General features: G+C 40.6%; 2 protein-coding genes across 4 annotated transcripts in view; both read left to right on the plus strand.

Annotated features, from left to right (window-relative positions):
* ALG9 (ALG9 alpha-1,2-mannosyltransferase) overlaps positions 1-819 on the plus strand; it is a 159350-nt gene extending 158531 nt beyond the window's left edge. Inside the window, exon 16 of the mRNA XM_037136170.2 lies at positions 749-819. The gene's annotated coding sequence lies outside the window, so the exon portion shown is untranslated. The remainder of the gene's footprint in view (positions 1-748) is intronic.
* Positions 820-968: 149 nt separating this feature from the next.
* Positions 969-22547, plus strand: part of PPP2R1B (protein phosphatase 2 scaffold subunit Abeta) — a 40762-nt gene continuing 19183 nt past the window's right edge. For 2 of the 3 annotated variants that reach the window (XM_037136168.2, XM_053670389.1), the window contains exons 1-11: positions 969-1126; positions 1872-1962; positions 2354-2454; positions 5685-5917; positions 6218-6365; positions 10203-10358; positions 10568-10682; positions 11108-11178; positions 11529-11663; positions 12839-13012; positions 19571-19631. In XM_037136168.2, the coding sequence (XP_036992063.1) occupies positions 1013-1126; positions 1872-1962; positions 2354-2454; positions 5685-5917; positions 6218-6365; positions 10203-10358; positions 10568-10682; positions 11108-11178; positions 11529-11663; positions 12839-13012; positions 19571-19631 (1399 nt within the window). In that variant the 5' untranslated portion in view covers positions 969-1012. The remainder of the gene's footprint in view (positions 1127-1871; positions 1963-2353; positions 2455-5684; positions 5918-6217; positions 6366-10202; positions 10359-10567; positions 10683-11107; positions 11179-11528; positions 11664-12838; positions 13013-19570; positions 19632-22547) is intronic. The other variant, XM_037136167.2, reaches the window with a different exon arrangement.

A 22547-nucleotide genomic window follows, 5' to 3' on the forward strand; every position in this document is an offset into this window, starting at 1 on the left:
CTTGTGATCACTATTTGTGGTTACCATTCTAAGCTACTTATAGTCCAAAACAAATAGAAAAGACGGGACATTGTAGTTACTCTGTGCTGTACTGACAAGGTTAAATAAAAACTTTCCATTACGTTTTGTAAGAAAGACTTCCATCCCCTCAACTCCTCCCAGTGCTGCCTTGACGACTCTTGGAGTTCAGGGAGGCTAGGTTAGCCTTTCTTGTACAGCCACCCCATCCAATTTGGAAGGATTCAAGCTTGCCCTACTTTTGCTTAATTGTTGTACTTCTAAGCATGCTAAAGACCTAAAAAATGGGAGGAAGAAAATACAACAGAAGGCACCATTCCAGTCCCAAACTGAAAAGAAACACCAAAACAAGAGAGCAGCCTGTTTTTAACAGCTTGCATGTTGAAAGCAGAAAAAATATTGACTAGGGAGTTTGGACAGCACTGTTTTCTCACCGCCAGTGTTATTTGTCTTATGGAGCAGTAGTCAGATACACAATTCTGGCTCACAGGCAGAAGGAAGGGGTGGAGGGGTTCTTTGGAAGCTTGAGGCTAGTGGGAAAACGAGTGGCTCAGGGCTAGGATAAAGGCAGGGGAGGCGCTAAATCTTTCTTCCTCCTGGCCTTGAGCATCCTCTTTGGTCGCCTGAGTCCTAAGAGGTCAGAGAACAGGGATCACTGAAGTAGGTAGGTGCTGACCTCTTCAGACCAATCATGAGCCGGATAAGTCCTTGCCCCTGTTTCTTTCGGCAGGGGAGAGGATGCGGGGCCTTCATTCGCTTCCCCAGCCCACCTTTCTTCTGGAGCTCAGACCTACAGTTACCGCAACCGGGGCCTGGGTCATGCCCCCACCAACCTGGCAAAGCCTGGAACACCCAACCTCAGCGAAGACTGAACCCCGGCCACAACCCTGCTTACGTAGGCGCGGGGCGGGGCCTGAGTGCGGGGAGGGGCCTGAGTGTGGGGCGGGGCCTCAGTGCGGGGCAGGCCGCGGTGACCAGGAGGAGGAGAAAGAACATGGCGGGCGCGGCGGCGCCCGGGACTGTCCCGGGGGCAGCGGGCGGAGATGGAGACGATTCACTTTATCCGATCGCAGTTTTAATAGACGAACTCCGCAATGAGGACGTGCAGGTACTGGAGTCAGGCTGGGTAAAGGGAACGGGCTCGGTCGGGCGCTTGGTAGGGAAGGGTGAAGGCCGGCATCGAGATGGGGCAGGCCCGGGAATTGAAAGACCCAACTCTGGCGAAAACTGGGAAGAAGGTAAAGACCTGTGCTCGGCCCTCACCTCCCAGGGATCTCTCCAGCACCCCTCCTCCGACCCCGGGCGGCTGTGGGAGAGCTGGCTTTGCGCCTGGGCGCATCTTCCGGGCGGTGCGGTGGGTTCACCTTTTCCGGTCCTCCCAGTTCAGGAGCTAGCGGGAGGGCGGCAAGGGGCCCCTGGGAAGTGCAGGGGTATGAATGCTTTCCTCTCGTCTGGGAAACTGGCCCGGCTTGTTGGGTAGGACCAGGGTGGGATGTCTAATTAACCTAGAGGAGCCGGTGTGTCAGCCCTCATAGAACTCCTCTTTGAAAAGGCAGGAGCTGTAGTCAACCGTTTCCCCAGCTCACCACTGCCAAAAGTTCTCTTTTTAAGATTGTCTCACTTCTTGGATGTTATATTGTCTTTCATTCATTTCTTTAATGGGCCCTTTAGAGTGTTTCTCCTGAGAAATCTTCCTTTGGCTAATGAAGCCATGCTATACTGCTCCTGAGTTTCCTCGTATAATACATTCTAAATTGAAGGTTTTTCTTTATCATTACCAGTTTGCAACTTTTGCCTTTGGTCTAAATCACAACTGTTTCTTTAGTTTGTTCTTTCCACTTTCTTTTTTAAAGCTCCGTCTCAACAGTATTAAGAAGTTATCAACAATTGCTCTAGCACTTGGAGTGGAAAGGACGCGAACTGAACTGCTGCCATTTCTTACAGGTATGTGAATCTTTAAGGAAAGGCAAAGGCATTACCGTTTCCAGTTGCTTTCAAAACTTGGTGTTTTAGAATTTGTTACCCACAGTATTGAGTACTAAATTGAGCCTGATGGTTTTGTGCAAAAGAAGTAGGATGGAGCATATTGTAATGTGATTAGACATACTCAGTCATTAACTATTTAGCTAATATGCCCTGATATGGCATTATGAGTTTCTAATTCATTCTGTAGAACAGATCCAGGAAGACTCTTGATGGAGAAGGAAGAAAACACTATTGGAATAGTGATAGGACCATCTAGTTACATATTGATTGAGTCTCTTCTTAGTTTTGTTAGAGTGTCTAGGTCTGAGCTAGCTATCCTTGTTGATGAGTGCTGGTTTGTTATTTCCAGATACAATTTATGATGAAGATGAGGTACTGTTAGCTCTTGCTGAACAGCTGGGAAATTTCACTGGCCTGGTGGGAGGTCCTGACTTTGCCCACTGTCTGCTGGTGAGTATATTCTGCCTACCCTCCTTTTAGAACTTTTGCAGTATAAGTGGTTCATTGTTTGTTGATAGGCACATATTGCATTTTTTATGCAGATCTTTTTTTGGAGAGTCCCAATGTTAGCTGTGGAGAGAACAAATAATGTAGGCACTTTGGATTCAGATAACCCATTCTTATTTTTTCTGACTATGAATATAAGAACTTCTCTCTCTTTTTTTTGTCTGCTTCTGTAGACTTGTTAGTTTAGAGGTTGGGAGAAGAAAGATTTGATTGTTTTTGTTTATGGGTTTTTTCCCCACTGAAATTGGAAATCTTAATTCTCATCTAGCAATGTCATGACTTTGGAAATGTTTATATACATATATCAGCTTTCTGTCTTTGATTGTAAACATAACTTCCAACTTTGTGAATTTGATGAGTTCTGTTCAATTTGATTGACACACTTATTAAGAGTCTACTGTATTAGGCATTGAAGTTACAATGTTGATGCAGAAGACCACTGTAAGTAGAATGGGGTCTCTGTCCTTATGTGTCAACAAGTAATTACTGTGCAGTGTTAGATGGAAAATTAGAAGCCCATCCAAGGCTCACAAGTAATAAAGAGGAGAAGGGGATTAACCCAGAGCGATCAGGGAGAACCTCTTGGTAGCTGGTGTCTGAAGTAGGTTTTGAAGGATGACTAGAGGACAAGATAGGGATATATGCTTAGGGGCTCAATATTGTCTATGTGATGGTGAGTTGTATGATTTCTGTCTTTACTTCCAACCTTTCCACGGAACTCCAGATATAAATATGGAAAGATTCATATGTATCTACTTGTTTGTCTTTCTTTTTTTTAAAAAGATTTTATTTATTTATCTTTAGAGAGGAAGGGAAGGAGAGAAGGAGAGAAGTATCAATGTATGGTTGCCTCTCGTCAGACCCCTGCTGGGAACTGGCCTGCAACCCAGGCATGTGCCCCAACTGGGAATCGAACCGTGATCGTCTGGTTCACAGGCCCGCGCTCAATCCACTGAGCTACACCTTTCTTTTCTAAATATTTTATTTATGTATTTTTAGAGGGGAAGGAGAAAGAGTGGGAGAGAAAAAACAATGTTTGTGGTTGCCTCTCATGTGTCCCCTGCTGGGGACCTGGCTTGAAACCCAGGCATGTGCCCTGACTGGGAATTGAACCGGCGACCTTTGCTTCATAGACCTGTGCTCAATCCACTGAGCTACACCAGCCAGGGCTGTTTGTCTCTTTCTGTGTCTGCCTATGATTTTTCTACTTGGATATCAGGCAGGCAGTTCAATTTAACCTGCCTAAAACAACTCACTTTTCTCCCCAAAATAGGCCTTTTGTGTCATTGTCCCATCTCAGTAAATGGCATCACCACCTACCCAATTGCATAAGCCAAAACCTAGAAGATGTTCTTAACTCTTCTTTTCCTCATTTTCCAGATCTACTCCATTAGGACTCTTGTAGATTCTATGTATATTCCAAATTAGTCCCCTTTTTTCAATCCCCACTACTACCTAGCTCATCTTTCCCCTAGTCTTTTCTCACCACATGATCTGTCCTCTAGCTTCCTGCAGTAACTTCCTAACTAGTTGCCTTCTACTCCTACCCCTACCTTTACAGTTAACTCTTCATCTCACAGATGGATCACTCCCTGCCATGGCTCTTAGAAGATCATATTCCTACCTTAGCTCGTACCTTAGCTTACAGAGCCTTTCCTTGAGACTATTGCCTTAGATATTTTCTCTAATAAAATATCCTTTTGAGCTTCCTGTGATTGGCTCTCTGTCATGAAATTACCAACTTTAATGTGTCTTCTCAAAGAGGCCTTCCCTGACCACCCAATGTGGTCACCTCTTATCACATCATCCTATAGTATTTCTTTGCAGAGTACTCATTACCATCTAATTATTTTCTTGATTAGTTGTTGTCTTCCTCCATTAGAATATAAACTCCACTAGAGCAAGGTACCTGCCTTCCTGTTTTTTCTCAACTCTCCGTGCTAGAATATAACAACAATCCTTTATAGAAGGAGCTTGAACACAGGTTGTGTTGCTGGGGTATAAAGTGTTGGGCTGGCATAGGCAGGAGTGGTGGTCAGGAGGCAGTAGGAAAATGGCATGGGGAAATAGCCAGAGTTCAGTCCAGAGACAACTCATATGCATTTCTCAGGAATTTGGCCTTATCCTGTAGTAGTGGTAGAGATGATATAATGATACTGCATAGAGAAGGTTGGAAGGCATGGGCAGATCATGAGGGACTTTCTCAAGTAAGAAAGCAGTATCTTCTCAAAGGGGATTTGAAATCCTTCTTACGAAAGCTGAGTTCTACCTTTGTGTATCAGACAATTTTTGAGATGGATTATTAAGTAGATGTGCTTATTTCCTTTGACCTGTTATAGTTGTTTCACTCTTTTGGTTAGTTCTACATCTGGGTTTTGTAGAACTGACCAGATTCAGCTCATGGCATATGCTGAATCTGCCTGACCGAATACAAAGCCAGAAAGGATAAGGTTGAGAGAATGGGCCACTTCTCTCTTTACTGGGTGGTGTCACTTACGGATCTTAGACCAGAACAACTCCTTTGGTCTTTTTTGTTTCTAAAGCAGCAAGCAAGGATTACTACCATGTCTGTACTCCTTAATTATTTTGTTAGAAACCCCTGCTGTATGTCTGGCTCATGGAAAGACTCTGGATGTATTCTGAAAAAAGTGATGTTGTACTGAGCTCTTATAAGTTGGATAAGGTGATAGTGTAGAGCTGGTGGATAAGGGTTGCTTATATCTCTAGGAATGATAGATGCCAAAGGCAGTGGACTCATGGGCCTGGTGAGATGTCATTTGTGTTATTGTGGTACCCAGTGTTGGTCATGTTTTTGTACTTACTCTTGAGGAAATATGCATGATTCTGTCTGAATTTGGCTAAGTATCTTTTAAACCCAGTGATTCAGCTCACAATAAATATTAAATATTGTGTCGAGTCTCTTCCACTGTGTCATTTGTAGACACCATCTGGGCATTGCCATCTGGGACATGAGATCTTGGCTGTCCTACTGAAGTCGTGTCTCCAGGTTGGACACACCATATGTTATCACTGTGTGAACTGAAACTAACCATTTGGTGTGATGTAGCTAACATTCTGGTTACATGTACCACCTCCCTTCAGTCACTTTAAAAGGTGATAATCTGTAGCTAACCTGATTCAGTGTTCTTTGGTTTTCCTTTTGGTCTATTCAGCCTCCTTTGGAAAGTCTGGCGACCGTGGAAGAGACTGTGGTTCGAGACAAGGCTGTGGAGTCCCTGAGGCAGATATCCCAGGAGCACACTCCTGTTGCTCTGGAAGCTCATTTTGTACCTCTGGTGAAACGCCTAGCGAGTGGGGATTGGTTCACTTCTCGCACATCTGCATGTGGTTTGTTCAGCGTTTGCTATCCCAGGGCTTCAAATACTGTCAAAGCAGAAATTAGACAGTAAGATATGGTATTTTTTTTAAGTTGTTTGGGGTTATTGGGAACTCATAGCTGACAATTTACACAGTAGCCTGTTACCACGGGTGGCTGATACTAGAATAATAGGATTAATGGCATCACTTTTTATTGTCCAGCTGAATATACCAGTATTTTATCTTTGTTTCTTCCATGAGTAGAAGCCTAATCACAACTTTAGTAAGAGGAAACCTCTAAAATACCTTTGCCATGTGTGTGTTTTATTGGGGGTGTTTAATCAGTGGTATTTGACAGGAAGTACCTTCATTATTGTATTCGCTCCAGGCACTTCCGCTCCTTGTGCTCAGATGACACACCGATGGTACGCCGAGCTGCTGCTTCCAAATTAGGCGAATTTGCAAAAGTTTTAGAATTAGACAGTGTGAAAAGTGAAATTGTTCCATTGTTCACTAATCTAGCTTCAGATGAACAGGTAAGTTACCTCCATATTTAGAGTACACATACGTGTTCCTCTCCTCTAACATTTTAACAATTTCTTTGGGGAGTTTGGTTCTCATGTTAGGATTTTTTTTGCAAAATTAATACTTAATTCTGGCCTTCGTGAAATTTAATATGACCCATTTCAGTGTCTTTATATTTATTTCTTAACCAGACCGATTTTCTCTTATATTGGCATTTGTTATACAAGGGGGAAGCCAGGAGAAATGGGACCTGTGATTAAGAAAATTAGGGCGGGCGTGTGGGTAGAGGTGGAAGAGGGTATGGGGAGGATAAATGGTAATGGGAAAGTAAAAATTAAAAATGAAGGACAAAACTGCTTTAAGGGATAATGTACCTTCACCCATTAAAGGCAGGATTATCATATTTGGAGGGTAATGCTTCCCGGAATTTTTTACTTGCAGATAAACAAGCATAATAAGTGTTAGGAAAACTGTTTGACCCCTTGCTCCTCTGTGTGAGTGTATAGGATGATCTCCCATAATAGTAGTTTTCAACCCAAGGATCTTTGGTGTAGAAATAATAATAACAACAGCAGCAGCAGCAAGCACCTAAATAAAGTATGTAATCAATTTTAGCCTGTTTGAATTTACCTTACATATATAAGGTAATCCAGTTCTCACAACAGGCACATGAGGTAGATATCTCACTTTACATTTTAGGAAATAGGCCCAGAATATTGAATTGTAAGTTACTCAAGGTTGCCTAGTTGATAGTGGTGAAATTGGGATTGGAGTCTAGGCAGTTTGGCTCCAGAGTTCACGGCCTTCACAGTGAGCCAGTCCCGCCTCTGTACCAAGCTTCAGAGGATCAGACCCCAGAGTTCTGGACTATAGCCAGAGTCCTTTTGTGTTTTTCTTTTGCCTAGTGTCTGCTCTAGAGGCTTTGCATGTGTACAGGACTGTCAGCACCAGGCACATACTGACAAGTCTCATTTTTAGATTCTAAATCTAGAGATGGTAAATTTTACTTCCAAAATAATTTTAGAAAATTATTAAATAACATAGAAAACAGCAGAAACTGTACAACTTAATGAATTATTATAAGGTAATGTCATCTCGTAACTTCTGTCTATGAAAGGTAACAGAACTTTGACAGGCACTACCCCATCCTGAAGCCCTCAACAGAACACCCTCTTTGCTCCCCACTTGCCACCCCCTTAAAACTAATACTTTACTTTTACGGTAACTACCACCTCCTCTGCATTTTTTATTACTTAAATATTATAGTTTAAAACATCACTGTCCAACTGAACTGTAATGTATGCTACCTACTAATTTTTCTAGTAACCACATTTTAAAAAAGTAAAAAACAGGTGAAAATAATTGTAACAATATTATATTTAACCCAATATACCCAAATAATTGTCATTATTATTAGCCACTTTTCAGGTGTGGATAGTGGTTACCACATTGCACAGCAGATTTGGGATCCTCATTTGGGATTTTGTTGATTACATTTCCCATAGGATAATTTAACATTTTCCTTGTCCTCTATATTTCCTGCAAAATGGTAGATGAATCTAGAGTCGGAGGTTTGCAAACTTTTTCTGTAAAGGACCAGCTAGTAAATAAGGGGTGGGCAAAAGTAGGTTTACAGTTGCATCGTGCCATTCTTTTGAGTTAATAAGAGTTAATAAAGCTATTGTAATAATAACCTGCATGTGTTTTTTCCATATGAACAACTACCTATTTTTGCTCACCTCTGTGTTTTAGGCTGTGTGGGCCAGCCAGCCTCTGTTCTAACTACTTAGCTCTGCTGTTGTAACACAGAACCACAATAATATGTAAGCTGCTGAGCAGTGTGCCAGTAAAACTTTGTTTACACAACCTAGCTGTGTCCTAGATTTGGCTGGTGCTTAAAATCTACACCTAGATTTTAGGTGTAGAAATCTAGGTGTAGATTTTCAGCAGAGATGTGACTCGATGTAATTTATATTTTTAAAAGATCATTCTGGCTTCTGGGTAGAAACTGAATTGTAAAGTTAGGGGGTGAGAGTAGAAACAGGAAGACCCCTTGGGAGGCCTGTTTAATAATCTAGGCAAGATATGATGAGCCAGGGTCGTATAGTGAAGATGGAGAGAACCTGGAGATAGATTTGGAAGTAGAGTTAGCAGAGCCATGATTGGGTTGGGTGAGGGGAAGAGGCCTCAAGAAGGTCATGATTTTTGCCTTGAGCAACTGGGTGGATGGTGGTGTCATTGCTGAGATGGAGAAAATTTGGGGAGGGGCAGGTACAGGGGAGAAAACCAGTTCTGGAAGAGAAGTAATTGATTAGTTTAACAAATATGTATTTGTATATTTTTCCATAGATGATAGTAGTTCCTTGATTTGGCATCATTTTTGGAATCCAAAAATACTTATAGCTACCACCAAGAACCTAGTTCTGCCTTTTTTAGCCTGTTTATATCGATAGGGGAGTGTCTTGGGCATATAGTAAGTTATTGTTGATCTGTAGTTAAAAAATTTTCTAATATTTTGGAAAGTTTGAGTCATCTTTCATGTATATGTGTGCCTATATAAACACATATGTATGTTTTATATATACATATAGATATTTATCTATATAAATATGTAGTTAGGTATAAAAGTTTTTCCTGTTTCCCCTGGGTACTAATATGTTCACATATTTTCACTTTCTGCTTACGTATTTATGACTTCCAATTTTATAGTGTAAGTTCCTAATTTCTTGCTGACTCGTCTAGTTGTGTATTTCCACTTACTCAAAGGACATACAGGTATTACATTGACATTTGGCAGTTTACATTTGGAAAGCTGAGTTCGTTAATCCTGTAGCTTTCTAATTATTTCCTGTTATGCTTTTCTAGGCTTGGCTACCTCAGAGTTATTTTGTCCTTGATCTTCAACCTTTAAATCCAACTTAAAAAAAATATACTGCTTTTTTTTCTATATTTTTTCCAAGTTGTCATCTTATGCCTAAATCCTATTATTGTGACTCTAAATTAAGTACAGACCTCCCCTGCCATCTGAAAGTAGAACATTCCTGTGAAACCTTTGTGAGCCCAAATGGCATAAACTTAAAGCAGAGAAGCAGTTAGTTACCTTAGGGATACATCTTGCTAACAGATGCACAGAGTAATTCGAGATAAAACACAGGTGCACATAGAAATGGTTCAAACCTGTGGCATCTTGATGCTGAGGTGCTGAGTGTAGTTCCTGGGAAGGAGCTTGCAGTGCATGTGCTCGAGGTGTGCTGCTTCTATAATGGCTCACGCAAAACAGATGCCAAGTGCCATTTAGCTTTTCACCTTCTTTTGTAAAGGCAAAAATCTTTTTCAGATTTCTTTCGAGTAGAGAAAACACATTAATCTAGGCCTTTTGTAAAAACAAAGTTGTGTGAGTAAACTTTTGAAAAGCAGGGGTACCTGTATTTTGAAAACTGAGCTTTCCAATGATTCCTCATCCTTATCTCTTAACTCTGTCCTGGTTTGTTATTAACTTGTTCAAGCATAGTTTTTATTTTTATGTCTCAACTTCATATTACACTGAGGCTTCGAAGACATTAAAATGTTCCTTTTTTCACTCTACATTTTCATTTAATTTTTCTTAACAAAATCTCTGAACTAGCCAGTGTAATTAGTTTGCTGTTTACTCATAGAATAAGTTTCTACTTTCATAGCTTTGATATATCATTCCAGGCAAAGGGAGCAGCTATTTCAAGACATAGAAACATGAAGCTGCATGTAGTGTGGTTAGTTCGTTTGTTTGTTAATGACACCCACAAGCGCCACACCATACACCCTGTGACTATCAGTAAACACTGTCTAATGCAAAACGTTTTTCCCTTTAGGACTCAGTGCGCCTGCTAGCTGTGGAGGCTTGTGTCAGTATTGCCCAGTTACTGTCTCAGGATGACCTTGAGGTTTTGGTGATGCCCACACTTCGACAAGCAGCAGAAGATAAATCTTGGCGAGTTCGCTATATGGTAGCTGATAAATTTTCAGAGGTAAAGTTATTGCACTGACATTTTTTTTAAGTACTGAAGAAAACCAAGAAACCCAGAAATTTGTTGTTGTACCAAATGTTTCTGAATTAATTTTTATGAATGAAAAGTGTTTGTGGCAAAAATGTATACCTGAAGGTTGTGCTATTTTGTTTTGTTCATGCTAATTATTTTGTTAGTATGCATTAAAACCTGTGCACACTCTTTTATAGCTCCAGAAAGCTGTGGGTCCTAAAATCACCCAAAATGACCTCATCCCCGCCTTTCAGAACCTACTTAAAGACTGTGAAGCTGAAGTTCGAGCAGCTGCTGCCTACAAAGTAAAAGGTTAAGGAGTCAATTTATGTTGCAGTATGGGTTGTTGATTTGGGTGCATTTTTTATGTCAGTGAATTTTGTATGTTTTTTGTTCTAGACCGTGTTTACAAATAAGTAGAGATGATGTCATGGTGTGGGAATGTTACATTATCATATAAAGCTACTCCCATTGTATTTAAAACCAAACAGCCATTTTACCTTGTGTATGTAAAAAAAATGCTTTTTCAGGTTGGATTAGTGTGACACACAGTGGTTTATAGATTGATGAAAAAGTCCATATGGAAAAGGAGCCATTTTTCTTTCTTGGAGATTATTTGCTTAAGCATAAGATATGATTCAACTTGAAACTGTTGATAAAATTGGTTAAATTTCTTCATTTGGCAGGTTGTAAATGGCTCTATGTGAGCATTATTTTTTTCTATTTCTGTCTTTTAGAACTTTGTGAGAACTTGCCCATTGAGGGTAGAGAAACCATAATTATGAATCAAGTTCTGCCTTACATAAAGGTAAACCTAACTTTACTTTTAGTTTTACTTTGCCCTATATGAAAGAAAACATTACCTTGTTTTTTTGTTTGTTTATTTGACCTCAAAGCTCTTTGAGTTTAAAGGTGGACAAGGGATGGATGGGATAGATGTGTTAATGTGTGACATTGTTACTTATCATTTATTAGTGTGTTATAAATTGTAAAATTGTCTTTGGTGCCTAGGGTTATGTTATCTGACAGATGATCTGAGGAAACTATCAACTAACAATGTTGAAATAATGCTGTCTTTTTAAATTCCTTGGGAAATGATATTGAAGTTTCTGTTTGTCTTGTAAGAAGGAAAGCCTTTTAATTGTGATTTTATTTTAGGAATTAGTATCTGATACAAATCAACATGTCAAGTCAGCTCTAGCTTCTGTAATTATGGGATTGTCTACCATTTTGGGCAAAGAGAATACCATCGAACATCTTCTACCTCTTTTTTTAGCTCAGTTAAAGGATGAGGTGAGTCTGGCTATAAATTCTGTTGCTTGTTAGTCAGTGATTTGGTTTGGTCTTGGTTTGGGGTTTCACTAAAATAGAACCCAAAACAGGGATGATAGAATTTTAAAAAGTAACTTACTTTAAACCAGTGACAGTCCTTGCATTTGAGTGTGGTTTGCAAGTTCTCCAGAAAATGGCACAAGGAGCCATTGATACAGACGTGAAAAATGCCTGTGCATTTCCTTTGCCTGATTCCTGGTGATAGGCACTAGTGTCCTCTCTTTAAACTTAATGTATCATTTTATTTTATATTTTATTTTATTTTAATTTAATTGTTGTTCAGGTATAGTTTTCTGCCTTTTCCCCCAATCCCAGCCCTCCCCACCTCCCTCCTGTTTCCACTCCCCCTTGTTTTTGTCCAAGTGTCCTTTATACTTGTTCCTTAAACTTAATGTGTCTTTGTTTTAAAAGTTTCTTTTATTTAAATTTAAATAGAATATCAACATTATACTAATAGCTAACACTTGAGTAAAACTATATACCAGACATGACCACAGATGCCTTGGCACATGTCATTACATGTATCCTCACAGCAATCTTATGAGGTAGGTCTTCTTATCCCCATTTTACAGATGAAGAAACTGAGGCACAGAGACATAAAATAACTCATCCAAGATCTTTTGGCAGATTCAGGATTTGAATGCATGTAATTTGATTTCAGATCCTGTGCTCTTTATCATCTGAGACTGTTTATTGAGAATTCTCATTAAGAACAGTCACATTTTTATGCTTTGATTTATTTGTGTACTCATTCAGTATGTCTTCCAAGACTATATATACTTCTTTTTTACCTGAGTCAGTACTTTCTTATTTTAAATTTTACGATAGTTTTTTTTAAAAGCTTTTATTTATTTACTTTGGTGGGGGGAATGAGAGAAACATCAATGTGCAAGAGATACATAAATGGATTGCCTTTTGCATGCCCTCAATTAGGGACCTGGCCCGCAACTCAGGCATGTGCCTTGAATGGGGGTTGAACTGATGACCTTTCAGTTCTCAGGCTGGCACTCAGTTCACTGAGCCAGGGCTCTTATTTTAAACCTTAGTTAGCAGTTTTTATCTCATCACGACAGTAGGGAAATATTGGGCAGAGAACTTGATTTTTATATGTGTTCTTTGGGATTGTGTCATTGCAGTGTCCTGAAGTTCGTTTAAATATCATCTCCAATTTGGATTGTGTAAATGAAGTGATTGGAATCCGTCAACTCTCCCAGTCTCTTCTTCCTGCCATAGTGGAGTTGGCTGAAGATGCGAAGTGGAGGGTCCGGCTGGCCATCATTGAGTACATGCCACTGCTGGCCGGCCAGCTGGTGAGTATGTGTGCCCCATGAAGTGAAGGGTAGATCAAATAGTAGAACAGATTTACCATGGCAAGTCAGGGGCCCCAGTAACTTGTACAGTTATGTTCATTTAGATGCTTCTAAGTATGGTAGGTCCTAGTTACCTGCAGGATGGCTTCTATTTTCTTTAGTGTGTTAACTTCTAACAAAAAGGAATTATAGAAACACATTTTGCCTCATTTCTCCTCACCACCATCTGAAAGCAAAGTCATAGGAGAATATGTTTCTTGGTATAGAACATATGTTTTGTGTTATTTAACGTCTCTGTGATTCTTGCTCAGAGCAGCTTCCCTGTTTGCCTGTATGCCGAGCAATATGTCCCTGGTTAATGCTTTTTTTGCATTCTGGTTAAAGGGGATTGAAGAACCAGGCTCAAAAAGGAGTATTGAAGTTTTTAATCCTGGTATTTTGGCCATAGTCCACATTATTGAACTATCTGTCACTCTTTGAGTTTCATTATTATTTTTACTTTAACTGTTATCATGTTAATTAAAATTTCAGTGCTGTGTTTTATTGCCATGACTTTTTCTTTTTTCTTCTGTACATGCACTAGATAGTTCTAAGTTTGCTTTACCCTTATCCTGTGGGTAGCCCATATTACACAGCACGTTGTGACTGTCTTTTGAAAACTAGTTGGGAAAATAGACAAGTGATCTCTTTGAGGGTAGGGACTATGTTCAGTGTTGTTGTTTTTTTTAATTATGCTGTTACAGTTGTTCTATTCCCCCCTTCATTCCCCTCCACCCTACCCCCTACCCTTACCCCCCCTTTAGTTTGACCATGTGTCTCAATTCCTTTAGATTCTATATTTCCCATGCTATTCTTGCCCCCCCCAATCTATTTTCTGTCTACTGTCTATGCTACTTATTTTCTCTACCTTATCCCCCCTTCTCCTCCTCCCACTCCCCTGTTGCTAACCCTCCTTGAGATCTTCATTTCTATGTTTCCACTCCTGATCTAGCTGTCCTTTTAGTTTGCTTTTGTTTTAGGTGTGGTTGTTAATAACTGTGAGTTTGTTGTCCTTTCACTGTTCATGTTTCTTTATCTTCTTTTTCTTAGATAAGTCCCTTTAACATTTCATATAATAAGGGCTTGGTGATGATGAACTCATTGAATTTGATCTTATCTGAGAAGCACCTTATCTGTCCTTCCATTATAAATGAAAGTTTTGCTGGATAGAGCAATCTTGGTTGTAGGTGTTTGGATTTCATGACTTGGAATACCTCTTTCCAGCCCCTTCTTGCCTGTAAGGTCTCTTTTGAGAAATCCGCTGACAGTCTGATGGGGACTCCTTTGTAGGTGACTGTCCCCTTAGCTCTTGCTGCTTCTAGGATTCTCTCCTTCATTTTAATTTTGGCTAATGTAATTATGATGTGCCTTGGTGTGTTCCTTCTTGGGTCCAACTTCTTTGGGACTCTCTGAGCTTCCTGGATTTCTTGGAAGTCTATTTCCTTTGCCAGATTGGGGGAATTCTTCTTTATTATTTGTTCAAATAAGTTTTCCACTGGTGGCTGTGCCTTTCCCCCTTCTGGTACCCCTATAATTCGGATGTTGGAGCATTTAAAGATGTCCTGGAGGTTCCTAAGACTCTCCTCATTTTCTTGAATTCTTGCTCCTTGACTCTTTTCTGTTTGGCCATTATTTGCTTTCTTCTGGTCCACTCCATTGATTTGAGTCCCAGTTTCCTTTTCATTGCTATTGGTTTCCTGTGCAATTCCATTCATTTCCATTAGTTTCGGCTTCATATATTTGTGTAATTTGTGGCTATAATCAACCAGTTCTGTGAGGATCCTGATGACCAGTGTTTTAAACTGTGCGTCTGAGAGTTTTGCTATTTCTTCATCGCTTAGATCTATGGGCTCTGGGGCTTTGAGTTCTTGCGACATTTTTTGTCTGTTCTGGCCCTTTAAGTGTGAGAAGCGGTGCCTTGGACTCCCAGGTCGCTGGGTGACGCTGTATGTGGGGGCGTGGTCAGAGCCCCCTCTGCTGTTTCTTACAGCTGGGTGAGGATTAGCGTCTTAGGTGGTTCACCAGGGCCGGGCCACTCAGACTTGCTGGGTTATGACGCTGTATGTGGAGGTGGGGTCAGAGCGGGGAAATGGCGGCGCCCTCCACTGCCGCCTGCTGTGGGGACCCGCCGGGCCTCGGTCCAACCGCCCACTCCCTCGCCTGTCTGCCCGCGCACAAATGCGCGACCACAGTCAACACGCAGCACTGCTCCCCCGCTGTCTCCCCCGCGGTGGCTCGCTCTGTCGCTTACTAGGTCCAACCCTGCACCTGGATTCCGGGCCTGGATTCTGCGCCTGAGTCCGTCTGACCGAGTCCTCCTGTGCAATCCCGCTTCACCAGCCGCTGATTTCGCCCCTTACTGGTCAGGCTGAAGAATTTGTTGTTAACGGACTTCCGAAAAGTTCAATTTTCCATGTTCTGGCTGTGTTTTCTGTTGCTAATATTTAGTTGTCTCTAAACTTGGTTGTGTGAGAAGGCACGGCACATCCACCTATACCTCCATCTTGGCTATGTTCAGTGTTTTATTTGCAGTGCCTGCTACAGTGTTTGGCATTAATCGGCACTGAACATTTGTTGATTGTTAGATAAATACATACGTGAGTATTTTTTGAGGAAGCTCATAATATCATGTCAGTTTATAGCTAACATTACTGCAGTTTGTTTCCTCTCCTCCACTTCCATTCCTTTCAGATCATAGCATATGGGATTTATTTTTTACTTTCTTGGACTTCTGACTTTGTGTTGCTAATTTTGATCTATTTAATTTATGAAATGCATTTTATGTTTGTGGCATATGATGTGTTTTATAAAATTTGAAGCATCCCAGTCTTCAAAATGGATGTCAGAAATATTAGTATACAGCTAAAAGGGTGAACCCTGGCCAGGTAGCTTGGTTAGAGTGTTGTCCCAATACGCCAGGGTTGCAGGTTTGATCCCAGGTCAGGACACATACAAGAAACAACCAATGAGTGCATAAATAAGTGGAACAACAAATTGATGTTTTTCTTTCTCCCTCCCTCTCCCTTTCCCCCTTCCTCTGTCTCAAAAAAAAAAAAAAGATAAAAAATAAATAAAAGGGTCAGGCAAGGTCATCTTGTCACCTTTTTTTCCTCTGTTACTCCCAAGTGCTGAGGGTCATCTTCTGTTCTTTACTGGCAACTGTCATGAATCAGTCACCTCTCTAGAATGGAAGGCCGCAGTGGCTAACTGGTTGGCTAAAGACTGAAACAACTGTCCAGAAGGAAGGGTGAATTTTAGTACTGTTTTTTAAAATCTCTGTTTTTTAAAATCTCTGAGATGTAGGTGGTCAGCAAAGGTTAGTGGCTCTGTGGAGAAGTGTGGAAGCAAATAAATGGTAATTGGCTGACTCACCTTTTAGTTGGGTACATGCATCGGTCATGAACATCTTGTTAATATAACTTCAATGTCTTGTTAGTATTATATATTTTATTTTTTTATCTGTAAAGGTTTTTGTATCAGATAGTCAATTTATAAAATTCTTTTAAGTCTTTCTGGATGACCTGGCCTCTGGGCCATGCTGAATAAATGTAAAGTTAAACCACAAAAATTAGGAAATAAAAGTTAAGATTCAAGAAAAAGCCATAATGTGAAATGAAAAATCTTTGAGTGCTGACATGGTGATCTAAATGTATGCTAAAACCTGTTTGTGATCTGTTATTATTATAAAGCCATTTCTTTGTTAAATCACTGTTTTCAGATCACTGAAACTTTGTGTTATATCTCTTTATTTAAAATATATAGTCACTATTCAGGAACTTCTTGGATCCAAAGACCCCAAAGGGGAGGCACTCGGAAAGCATGTGTCACAGCGTTCTCCCACATGGTATAGAATTACCCCAGTGACAGGTCTGTGTAAATCAGCTCCAGGAGCTGTCCCCATCCTGTGCTGGAGTGGCCACCTGTTGACAGGAAAAGCAGAACTGGGAGAGCCAGGATGGTTCCATCTGTGCCTCCGTGCCAGGCTACGTCACCTGTAGTGTTATGCCTGCTTTATCCTCCCGCTGCTCTTCTCATCATCATAGAAATACTGTATTTAATTGGGGATATTTGTTTGTTTGTTTTTTTTTTTAATTAAATTTATTTATTTTTTTGAATTGATTATGCTGTTACAGTTGTTCTATTCCCCCCTCCATTTCCCTCCACCCTGCCCCCCCAACCCCACCATTACCCCCCTTTAGTTTATGTCCATGTGTCTCAAGTCCTTTAGGTTCTATATTTCCCAAACTATTCTTGCCCCCCCCCATCTATTTTCTATCTACTGTCTATGCTACCTGTTTTCTGTACCTTCTCCCCCCCTCTCCTCCTCCCATTCCCCTGTTGCTAACCCTCCTTGAGATCTTCATTTCTGTTTCCACTCCTGCTCTAGCTGTCCTTTTAGTTTGCTTTCGTTTTAGGTGTGGTTGTTAATAACTGTGGGTTTGTTGTCCTTTCACTGTTCATGTTTCTTTATCTTCTTTTTCTTAGATAAGTCCCTTTAACAATTCATATAATAAGGGCTTGGTGATGATGAACTCCTTGAATTTGGTCTTATCTGAGAAGCACCTTATCTGTCCTTCCGTTCTAAATGAAAGTTTTGCTGGGTAGAGCAATCTTGGTTGTAGGTTTTTAGATTTCATGACTTGGAATATTTCTTTCCAGCCCCTTCTTGCCTGTAAGGTCTCTTTTGAGAAATCTGCTGACAGCCTGATGGGGACTCCTTTGTAGGTGACTGTCCCCTTAGCTCTTGCTGCTTCCAGGATTCTTTCCTTCATTTTAATTTTGGCTAATGTAATTATAATATGCCTTGGTGTGTTTCTTCTTGAGTCCAACTTTTTTGGTACTCTCTGGGCTTCTTGGATTTCTTGGAAGTCTATTTCCTTTGCCAGATTGGGGAAATTTTCTTTTATTATTTGTTCAAATAGTTTTTCCACTGGTGGTTGTGTCTTTCCCCCTTCTGGTACCCCTATAATTCGGATATTGGAGCGTTTAAAGATGTCCTGGAGGTTCCTAAGACTCTCCTCATTTCTTTGAATTCTTGCTCCTTGACTCTTTTCTGCTTGTCCATTATTTGCTTTCTTCTGGACCCTTGCATTGATTTGAGTCCCAGTTTCCTTTTCATCTCTATGGGATTCCTGTGGAATTCCATTCATTTCCTTAATTTAGCCTCCATATGTTTCTCTAATTTGTGGCTGTAATCCACCAAATCTGTGAGAAAGGTGATGACCAGTGTTTTAAACTGTGCATCTGAGAGTTTTGCTATTTCTTCGTCATTTAGATTTATCTCTGGGGCTTTGAGTTCTGCCTGCGACATTTTTGGTCTGTTCTGGCCCTTTAAGTGGGACAAGCGGCGCCTTGGAGTCCCAGGTCGCTGGGTTGTGACGCTGTATGTGGGGGTGTGGTCAGAGCGGGAAATGGCCGCCGCCGCCGCCCGCCGCCGCCGCCGGGCTGGTCCAACCGCTTACTCCCTCACTCGCGCGCAACCAGAGTCAATTCGTTGCCACCGCCTCCCCCACTGTGTCGCTCCCCCGGTGGGCTGCTCGGCGGCTCACCAGGTCCAATCCTGGGTTTGGAACCCGCGTAACTGGATTCGCGCGCCGATTCCGCGCCCGTCCGACCGAGCCCTCCTTTGTAAGTCCTCACCGGACACTGGTTTCGCACCTTACCGGTCAGGCTGAAGAATTTGTTGTTAGCGGACTTCCGAAAAGTTCAGTTTTCCGTGTTCTGGTTGTGTTTTGTGATGCTGATATTTAGTTGTCCCTAAACTTGGTTGTGTGAGGAGGCAGGCACATCCAGCTCAACCTCCATCTTGGCGGAAGTCGGGATATTTGTTTGTTAATACTAGTTTTTCATTCTTAATGATTTATTATGATCTTAACCAAAAGGAAAAAAATTGAGAATTATTAACATTATTGACAGTGAAGTACAGGTTGGTAGTTACAAAGTAGGCATTGGGACGTAAAGTACAGCAAAGGAAATGTAGCCACTGATAGTGTAATACCTGTGTATGGTGTCAGATGGATACGGGAAATCTCGGGGGAGCACTGTAAAGCCTGATTGTCTAACCACTGTGCTGTGTACCTGAAACTAATACAAAATAATAAGGACTGTAAACTATAACTTATTTTAACTAAAAAGATAAAAAGTCTTGTTGACAGGTATTTTCCTGGGTAACTCAGTGTTACAAATAATGTAGATAGTGCTTGGCAGACTGTCCATGCTGCATTCTTCCTCGGTATCTGCAGTCTTGTATCTGGCTCCAGGCCACCCGGTTCTCATCCAGTTAGCAGAGCCCGGGCCATCTCACTTATGCTTTCTTTGTTTGTGATTTCTGTCTGATAAAATAGACTTACAGTTTGTAAATCAAATCCCATGGTATTCCTTTTCTGGCTGGTTCATGAATTCAGCTTACTTGGAGGCAAGTATTTATTAGATTTCAGATCACTTTGGTGTACTATGAATAGACCATCTTGACTTCTAAACTTCAGAGATGTGTATTAATGCAATCATCTGTATCCATAGGGTGTGGAATTCTTTGATGAAAAGCTGAATTCTTTATGTATGGCTTGGCTTGTGGACCATGGTAAGTAAGTACGTTAAAAACAGGTTATTATGGAATGCTCATGTTTTTGCGTATATCCCATTTTGTTTATGTATTTCTTTTTTAGAAATGAATCCTAATCTGACCAGATATTTTTGCCTTCCTAGCGTAGGGATGAAGAAAGACTGATTAAAATCTAGTTAGCTTCCTCTGAACACAAGTTGGGCATTTCTATTTTCTACCAATATTTTTCTATCTTAAACCTTATTTTCTGTATAAATAATCTCTTTGCCATGTTTCTTAGTCATTCTGTTACATTATTTTCATATTATCTCGTTTATACATACAGACACTTCTTTCTTACCTCATGGTCTTCTGCTTGGCAATGCCATCTGGGTTGGACAGGGTGTGCAACCAGATGAAAGGCCCATAGGGAAGAAATGGCTCCTTGGCTTGAGTGACGTAGAGAAGGAGATACATAGCAGCATAGTAAGAAATCGGAGAGGGAGATGTTGGCTCTGAGCTAAGACAGAGAGGGTCTAGACTTCTGGTTTTGGTGAAAGGCAAGCTTACTGCCTGTACCCTTGGCTGCTTGCTGCCACAATAAGAGAGGGTGAGTTGTAAGCTAAGGGCAGGGTCAGGTGGGACATCATTTAGAAAATAGGTCTCTCAATACTTTAACTTCTCTTTGCATTTATAATATAATTCATAAAATCCTTTTCTTCAAATGCCACAAACTGTTACAAATGAAAACTGGTGCTGTGGCTTGTCAAAATAGACAAGACAATGATATCTATAGAAAACCATTTATATATTAATTTGTTAGCAGTTGACTTTTTTGACAAGGTCTTGGGTCCATGTGTCTCCTCTTGTCCAGGAAGTGGCAGGTGGGAAGGGTGCCCGCTGTACCAGTAAGGTCCAGTGTCAGGCCCCAGGTCCAGACCAGCATCTTCAGTGCGGTGTGAAACCTGCTCAGGCCGCAGGCTGTGGAGTTCATAACACAATGTCCTGTGAGCTTCAGTTAGATATTTTGGTGGATATGGTAGGCATTCTCTTTGAGTTCCATAGCATCTTATGTGTACTTTATGTGTTGAGTGTATCTCTGTTCTTCTGTGGCTACTTATGCCTGGATATTTGGAAGGGGTGGGAATATTTACTATGTCTGCTTAGATATGTAGATGGTTTTGTTAAGGGCATATGGAAGGTGGTTTTGTTATTCGGATCATATGGGAGGTCAGTCATATAGTTAGTGTTTACATTACTTTTGGTGCATATATAACATTAGGAAGAATGACGTATCCCAGAAGATTCTATACTTTTCTTTGAAAGCTGGCTTTCTAGATTTATTTTGAGAAACTTTCAATGTACTAATATTCCACAAAGAATTAGATTCTCAACACCCTTTCTATGTAGGATTGCTTGGAGTAGCTTACTCCTTCTTTTTTTCCCCTCTGATATTTTTTCTTCCAGTTTGGGGGTAGGAGAGACCCTTGTTTGTTTGTTTGTTTCAATAGCAGTATACCAAAGTGGCCATCGTTTGAACCAATGAAATATCAGCTTTGAAAACATTCTGTACTTAATCACTTGGAATTTTTGTTGTTTTGTTTTGACATTTTAGATAACTACTATGTATTAATTGATTAGTGATAAGTGAATTCTTTGGAACTTTCTTCCTCATTATTAAACTACTAAAAGAATATTGTGAACAATGCAGAGAAATGTAAGGAAGAAAGTATTACTCATGTCTGCTCTTGTGGTTGAGTGGACAATATTGATGGGGAAGGAATTTAGAAGGAGAATATATTTTTAAACAAGTTGTAAATTAAGTAAATTTATTTTGGATAAATTATATGGGCAGGGTTTAAGAAGAGAAATTATTTTGTATTGGTGAGGGGAAGAATATCAACGTTAGCATATGTAGAATGTGGTAAACATTTAGAGGAATCCTGCAAGTCAGGCAGACCTTGAGGGAGGGAGGGAGGCAGGCAAAACAAGGAGAGAAGACAGGCAGAACTGTGTAGTGGGTTTTTTTTTTTTTTGGCAATAAGATTGAGAGGAGTTAAGAACATTGTAGGCATCTGGCCAAGTAGAGTTGAGTTCAGTTAGAAGGTATAGAATCTTCTGGGGCATGTCATTCTCACTAATGTTAAATATATATCAGAAATAATATAAACACTTTTTTCTGAAAAGGAACTTTTTTGCTATGATTTGCCATACTTAAGATTCATTTAAAAAGAAAAAAAATAGGCCATGAAAAGGTAACTTTAAAGGATAAGAAAAAAGAAATAGTCTTCAGAAGTGTGTGTGTGCTGTCTTTGGTTTCTGTGGTGGTGAGATCCCTTCTTATGGTAAGGGCACTAGGATAAGAGAAATACCAAACTGAAAAACGGAATAGGAGAAGCAGACATCTGTACTGTGGCTAGCCCCACCTTTGGGGAGGCAGTGTGGAGGTTGGTTGTGCCAAAGACAAAGATTATATACATGTGAAGGGAGAGAATCTATATTGTGGGTAAAACAGTTGACTTGAACTTCTGAGACAATGCTTCTAGATATTACTGACAGGTTGATTCCCCTACAGACTTCGGTCAGGTGTGTGTTGGTGATACCTAGTTTCTTTGCTATGCTCTCTTGCCTGTTTTTATTAATGGCATTGCCTAAAAGGCTCTATGGACTGGGAAGAGTTGACTATTTCCTGCCTGGAAGTTTTATATAGATTTTCCAGGATTGGGGCTGTGGCTTAGCTATTCTTGCTTATCGTATCACCTAGGTGGGTTGGGCCTACCTGGAGAGAAAAGGAGGAGGGATCACTACACAGCACCCTAGATTTGCTATCCAACTCCCCGTTTTGAACTGTATTGGACCTGTGAAATTAAGTAAGCAGCAACCCTGTCTGTGTTCAGTGCTGTGTATAGCAACCAGTTGTTGAGAAAACTGTAGCTTCGGCCTTTATTGTCTAGA

This window comes from Artibeus jamaicensis, unplaced genomic scaffold (genome assembly GCF_021234435.1).
Source record: "Artibeus jamaicensis isolate MK-2021 breed Jamaican fruit bat unplaced genomic scaffold, CSHL_Jam_final contig_585, whole genome shotgun sequence".
Classification (NCBI taxonomy): Eukaryota; Metazoa; Chordata; class Mammalia; order Chiroptera; family Phyllostomidae; genus Artibeus; species Artibeus jamaicensis.